Source organism: Pundamilia nyererei, unplaced genomic scaffold (genome assembly GCF_000239375.1).
Source record: "Pundamilia nyererei isolate P.nyererei 1_Seehausen unplaced genomic scaffold, PunNye1.0 scaffold00192, whole genome shotgun sequence".
In the NCBI taxonomy this organism is placed as follows: Eukaryota; Metazoa; Chordata; class Actinopteri; order Cichliformes; family Cichlidae; genus Pundamilia; species Pundamilia nyererei.
The window spans coordinates 775,706-782,669 of record NW_005187593.1 but is presented as its reverse complement, the minus strand read 5'-3'; the positions used below and the strand labels follow the sequence as shown (position 1 = coordinate 782,669).

At 41.0% G+C, this 6,964-nt stretch overlaps 2 protein-coding genes across 2 annotated transcripts in view; one reads left to right on the top strand and one right to left on the bottom strand.

Moving 5' to 3' along the window:
• The window catches only part of pmch (pro-melanin-concentrating hormone), a 3,713-nt gene extending 1,319 nt beyond the window's left edge, over window positions 1-2,394 (top strand). The window contains exons 2-3 of the mRNA XM_005747259.1: window positions 1,990-2,131; window positions 2,235-2,394. Of these exons, the coding sequence (XP_005747316.1) occupies window positions 1,990-2,131; window positions 2,235-2,284 (192 nt within the window). The 3' untranslated portion in view covers window positions 2,285-2,394. The remainder of the gene's footprint in view (window positions 1-1,989; window positions 2,132-2,234) is intronic.
• The window catches only part of parpbp (PARP1 binding protein), a 19,244-nt gene continuing 14,639 nt past the window's right edge, over window positions 2,360-6,964 (bottom strand). The window contains exons 10-11 of the mRNA XM_005747260.1: window positions 3,759-3,942; window positions 2,360-3,189 (exon numbers count right to left, since the gene is read on the bottom strand). Coding sequence (XP_005747317.1) covers window positions 2,876-3,189; window positions 3,759-3,942 — 498 coding nt within the window. The 3' untranslated portion in view covers window positions 2,360-2,875. The remainder of the gene's footprint in view (window positions 3,190-3,758; window positions 3,943-6,964) is intronic.

The following is a 6,964-nucleotide window of genomic DNA, read 5'->3' as shown; positions in this document are numbered from 1 at the left end:
TATATATATATGTAGACAATTAATAGTCTTCCTATGCCCTCATTCACTTTTTCCAGTTGTCCAGTGGGCCAGATTAGAGTTGCCAGGCCACTTCTTAAGTTTGACACCCCTGCTTCTACACTGTTCCCATAAAGGATTCTAATTTTCCCAAAAGTCCCCACAAAACAAAGGAGCTTGTAACAAAAACACACTCTTCCTGGAATGTAATTACTAATATTGCAAAATCAGTGTTGTTTTATGTTCATCTGAGACAGTATTTCTGAGTGAATCTATGGACAAGAGACTGATATATGCTGATTTTTGGTTTGGAAATAATGAATTGATATTTTCTTCTCTTTGTAAGGTGACCTTGGGTATTAGAAAGGCGCCCTCAAATATAATGTATTATTATTATTATTATTAGGTATAGTTCATTTTTATTCTTGAAGTTGACTAGAGTTGCTCACAGTTCAAAATACTGCTTAAAAAGCTGCACACGTGAGGCTATATCCACACAAGGGAATAGCTCCTTTGAAATGAAAATGAAAAATATTACCTCACGGTCTGTCAAGAATATGGAAAAGCAAGAGGTAGGCATATAACCCTAACCGAGAAGAAAAGTTGGCCAGTCAAAAGTCAATAAATAACAATGCACTACACTGTCTGACATTAGAAAAGGAGGTAAAGTTCCACACCATTGATGTTGCAAGAAAAAAATCTAAATTTTCGTTGACAAAAGGCCAAAATACCCATGTACATACTACGTACATCCATTGCAGCCCTTTTCCCCAACTGTTTAGCTAGCTTTCTTTTGATTGCTGCCCCTCATTTTTATTTTATTTTTTTACAAACACCCACAGAAAATATGGAAAAAAACAATTAAAGGTCCACTTTTCACAATACTAAAAGGCTATTTAACCAAAGACCAACCCTGCTTCGAATCCCCACCTAAACATAGTCTTACACTCTCCTGAACAGGGATGTCAAGCTCACTTGACATTGTGGGCCACATACCGAGCCCACTTTGATATAAAGTAGAGTGGACCTGTGAAACTATGTGCTAAATGTGTAAAATGACAAAAAAAAAGTTATGGAAGTTCATTGCACAGACTGTCCTGTAATTAGAAAATATAACATTTTCATTCATTCACAGTGGGCTGGATATATTCTGGTGCCCAGGCCTTATGTTTGACACCCCTGGGGTAAGCACTATAATTAGTGCTTAAAGAAAATTATAACCAGCGATTTTGATTCTTTTTTTGGATCAAATTAACTTAACAGCAAACTATCCACTGTCATTCAGCCTAACACTGTTCTGCCAGTGACGGTCATGCCTCATAAATCTTCATTGTATTAGATTTTTTTTCATAACAACCTCAGCTAACCATAGTTCAACAACAAAGAGCACATTATCTCCATCCTGTGACTGAATACTTGACCCCTTTCAATTGGCCACCGTCCTCGCTTCTACTGTTAAGTCAATACTTCACATAAATCTATAAAAATATTTTACGGTAACGCTGGAAAACTGGGAAATACTATTAAGCGAAAAGGTCAAATGATCACAAGCCTATAAAGATTTATTGGACTCTCAGTGGGAAGAATGACGATATATCAGTGTTTCCCCCAAATGTTTAGCTGCGATGTGTAAAAGGTTTATCTGCAGACTGCGTCTTGTGTGTTATGAACAGGGTGGTTATCTCTGTGGTAATGGGACACAGGCAGCCATGATGGAGACAAAGACATCTGGGCGAACCGGAGCTGTGGAAGAAAACGGGCCACTGTGATATAGTAAAAAATGAGGGAACACATTTCTTCCATTTGGGGTTCTTGTGGCTTGGATCAGCTGGTAAAAGCAGATCCAACACCTGTACTACAAGTAAAAAGGATAATCTTTAAAAGCTGTTCCTGCAACCTGACCATCCAGAGTTCACATCCTACAGTAAGGGAATGTGTGTGTGTGGGCTCCGGGTGTCACATGTAATCACTGATCAATATGTTGTTTTTCAGGATGCAAGGCTGAAAGGGCACAGTGTTCGAGGGCTGAACCCGGCCTTCACTCGGAGCCTTCCTCTCCTCGCAGATCGAAGCCTGAGCCACACTCCTGCCGAGTACAGCGTGAAGATAGATCGCAGAGATACCGACCTTGACTGTAAGCATATGGAAAACCAGCATTTCTTGGAAAATAAACTTTAAAAAAAAAAAAAAAGCCATATAAACTCAACTGCTCTATGTGGTTTCCTTTTCTAACCTAGTGCTGCGATGTATGATTGGAAGAGTGTACCGGCCCTGCTGGGAAGCATGAGCGACGTCAATGAATGTTTCCTCCTGTATGGTATAAGAAGATTAATTTACTTGTAGGAAATAAAGCAGACAAACATGGAAAACAAAATAAACGTTTATTAACAATTGCAAGCTGTGTGTTTAAAGAGTGGATGTAAATGGTAGAATCTTGAAAATAATTGAAAAGGTAAAATTTACATACTAGCAGTGACGATATACATTTTATTTCCAAGAAGGCGTTATTAGACTCATTTTAAAATTGATTAGTGATAAAGTGCAATGACCAGCTTGCTTTTCGCCTAACAATGTTGGACATTTTAGTGACATTTTCAGAAAGAGTTAAATAACACTGTGGTGCACATTTCATACGAAGCCTCAGTGTAGCTTAGCATAAAAATATTAAACTCTTAACCACAATCACTAAGTCACTAAAGATCACGTGATATTTTACTGTGTGTGTATATATATAAAATACTCTAGGTTAAACAAGATGACAAATGATTCTAAATGGCAGCCCAAGCTGGAGTATACTCGTAGTACACAAGCTTCAGCTGCTTCATATAAATATCTGATAGAAAAGTCCTTATTGTGTCATCGTTAGTGCAAACACTGGTTAGACTCTGAAGAAACTGGTCAGCTTCCCTTGTCCAGCTATGAGCTTCTTCTTACTCAAGGCCTTGCTGCCATTTTTGCCAGGCATTTTGACTGATGTGCGAGTTGGCTGTTTCTTCTCCGGAGGCTCATTTTCAGATCCACCGTGTTGGTCCAGCTGCTTTCTCTTGTTACCCCTGCTTTGCATCTGAAAGCCAGTTCCCTTTCCATTAACCAGGCTTGCACCTTGTTTTGGGGCATTTCCACTTCTTTGCTCGAGAGCAGCCCCCCGCTGTATCTCACCCCGTGCCTTATTTGTACATTCAGAGGACTTGGCTGCAAATGTAAAAGAAAAACAAAAATGAAATAAATAATTAAAAAGCAAAAGTAAGTGTGACAAGTTGGTAGGGGGGAAAGGGAAAAATGTTGTGACGAAATTGCTTACGTTAGCTGCTAGTTGAAGCAGGCTGTGTGTTTATTCTCTGAACCTGAGTTTCAACATTTGTCATGTTAACCTGATGGAGCAGAGCCTGAATTCCCACGGAACAAAAAGCAGAAGGGGGAAATGGGCAAAAAGTCTGTACAAGACTGTGTGTGTGTGTGTTTTGTTTTTTTACGACAGATGTGGGGGTGAGGAGGTTTTATAGAATGGGAATTAATTTAACAGCAAGTTGTAAGTACCAGTCCCACAACTGGGACTGAGAAGGCTCCAAGGCCGGAGCTGAGAAGGTGAGCCTGGGCCTCGGTCCAGCTGTGTGCCGTCAGAGGAAACAGAAGTCTGTTCCAGCAGATAAAATGCAGCACGTCTTGTTCTGACATTTGACATGTTGCTGAGTACAAAAAAATAAAAGATGGTGGTGGGGTAGGGGGTGTAGCTTGTAAAGAAAAATAACATAAACTTTTACCTTTTGTTGAGTCTTCCACATCAGAGCTGCACCCATCATTCACAGATGTGGTGGTTTTAGCTTTGGGTGGGTGCACGCAAGTGGGAACCTGGCTAGTGCTCGGGAAGTCCAGCACACGGTTGAGAGGGAGCTCTTCGTCATTGTAAGTGCAGGCGAACTGGGATCGGATGACTCTCTCTCGGACCTGGAATAAATGCAAAACAACTGAAATCCAGCTGATATGGCGACTGGTGATCAGTATCAACAACTCAGGGCAGGTGGCCGAGATTTTTCTGGCTCTTTCTTTTGGCGTTTTGAAACAAAGACCCTTTTAAGTACTTTTCCACTCCTGCTCAGCGAGTTTCAGCAGCTGGATCTGCTAATTAGCACTGAAGTACACAAACTACTTTCTTTCCTTGCTCTGATATTGTAATCAAATGTATTATAGGCCAAACCTAAAAGGGAACATGCATATCTGCACTAAAATTCGTGGAAATCCAACCAACGGCAGTCAAGACATTTCACAGAAAGCACAACTTCTGTGGTGTTAAATCAGAAGAATTTTTGGCACATCTCAAAGAGGTTTTCTCTGGAGCTAAAGGAAAATTACCAGCGCTGCAATAAAGTTTTATTTTTTTAAACCACTTTTGTTGAGTGGGGTTTCATGTACTCAAGTGTAATAGACTTTTCTTTTTATCATCAAGAAAATGCGTCAATTTCTGTCAAATAAGGTACCACAAAACAGTCATGCTTACGTCTGAAGTAGCCCCCAAAAACGTGACTCAGAGCCAGAAAAAACACAATGTGTGAAAAGTATGGGGATCACTAAAGTCATTAGCATCAATTACCATTATTAGGTCATTGTAATCCATCCAATAGTTGCTCAGATCTTTCAATAACAAAAACAATAAAAGGGTATGGTTTTTAATTAGGGGATAAGATTCCTGGCTTTTAAAGCATGTTTTATGTTGTTTTTTTTGAACAACTAAAAGTTTAATATGTTGCTGAAATCCCAGAAATGAGAAAGATGAGATTTTCTTTTCTAGCCAACTGATGTACTGTGCATTGCTCCTATCAATTACCACATCCTTTAAAAAAAACAAAAAAAAAACCCAACAGCCAAGTTTCTATAACAAAGTGAATGATATTGAAGCCTACAATCCCAGCCCAGGGGCACACACAGATCCACAGCTTTTCATCCACTGTTTGATGTACGCCTGCTTGGGATTATCACAATCCAGGGATTTCACCCTTCAGGCCAATGGGCCACAGTAAGGAGAAGAAATGTGAGAGAGCAAAGCTTGGTGGGTCCGCGGAGCACAAAGGGGATCAAAGCCTTTGTGCTTCTCAAAAGAACTTCTTTAAAGAGGACCTAAAACAACAGAAACCCCAGCACCAAGGCACACTTCAGTAACGGAGCTACTGGTTGCATGCTAATAAAACCTAAAGAAGATGGAAGGGGATGGAAGAGCTGCACGGCCAAACTATGACCCACAGAGAACAACTAATCCAATTACAACAGGTGGAAGCCTGACATGGCACCTTGTGGTCACATAGCCCTCATTCCTCCGAACACAACTGTCCTGAAATAACCTACGTCTGACCCGACACCTGACCGAGACATTCCTGACAGCATTTTAAAAAGCAGGTGCAAGCCATTTCTGCAGCTTTGTGTTCTGACATCTGCTTTTGTAGAAGTGAGAACAAAGCAGTAGCAGGTGCAGCGGAACCAGAGCTATATATAAAATAAAATGAATATATAGCTAAAGGTGAATGCACCTCATTTGAACATCGTTACTTGTGTCACAGAGGAAGCAGGAGTTTTTCTCGTGTTTTTCAATGTTTTGATCATCTGTGGCAATAGTGGAAGGAAGAAAGAGGAGGAAAAGAAAAGAAAAAGACCTGGAAACAACCCAAAAGCAGAAACTAAATCTGTCCATCTCTGTGTGTGCCGGTTGACGTCAGTGCATGATGAAACCGCTGGAGAAGTCTAGGATAAAGTCATTTAGCAGACAACAGGAAACAATAACCTTTCAAGTTTCCCTTGCTAGTCGAGTTACGCGACTGATATGGCATCTTCAAAGTGAAATTGATGCAGAAAGCTTCCGCTCACCGAGTTCAGGAAGCGGTGAGCTGCCCAGGGACCATTACAGCGCACTCAAACAGGAAGGCAGCCAGATTGTGGGGAGCTAAAATGACATCTGGTAGCACAATCAAATAAAGGAGCTATTTCACAAAATGTGTCTAGCATACATCTTCTAATAAGTGCTTCACACTTCATGTTTGCTTAAAGGATAATAGCTTCCAATCTAGAGCTGGGTGATGCAGCAGCACTACCCTAAAAATACCTTTTTCCACCACAAGAAAAATAAAATGGCATTACCGGTATATTCTGAGAAATAAGTTGTCTTTTTTTTGTTGCTACAATTAATTTTCAGTTTCAGAAAATAGCATATCTTAGCAATTTGATCCAAGTATTACATTTCATTCAGTGTAACTCATAACAACAGTCACACTCTTTACCCTTAAAATATAAAGCAATATTTTAAGGGAAAGACAATAATACAAACAAAACAGAAAACCACCAACAATCTTGATTCCCTATGAGCAAGCACTTCGGCCACAGTGGGAAGAAAAAACTCCCTTTTGACAGGAAGAAACCTCCGGCAGAATCAGGCTCATGGAGGTGCAGCCCTAATTGAGACCAGAAAGAAGGACAAACAACACACTAGAATTTAAGATGTAAAGTGTCCTATCTCTAAGGGAGAGACCAGCTCATTTCTGCCGCTTGTATCCACAATCTCGTTCTTTCAGTCACTACCCACAGCTCGTGGCCATAGGTGAGGGTAGGGACGTAGATCGACAGGTAAATTGAGAGCTTTGCTTTTACACTCAGCTCTCTCTTCACCAAGACAGACTGGTGCCGCGTCCGCATCTCTCATCACTGGCGAACAAGACCTCGAGATACTTGAACTCATCCCTGACCCGGAGTGGGCAATCCACCCTTTTCCGGTTGAGAACCATGGCCTCAGATTTGGAGGTGCTGATCCTCATTCTCGCTGCTTCACACTCGGCTGCGAACCGTTCCAGTGCGAGCTGGAGGCCATCACCCGATGAAGCCAACAGAACCACATCATCCACGAAAAGCAGAGACGAGATTCTGAGGCCACCGAAGTGAAAGCCCTCCGCCACTTGGCTGCACCTAGAAATCCTGTCCATAAAAATTA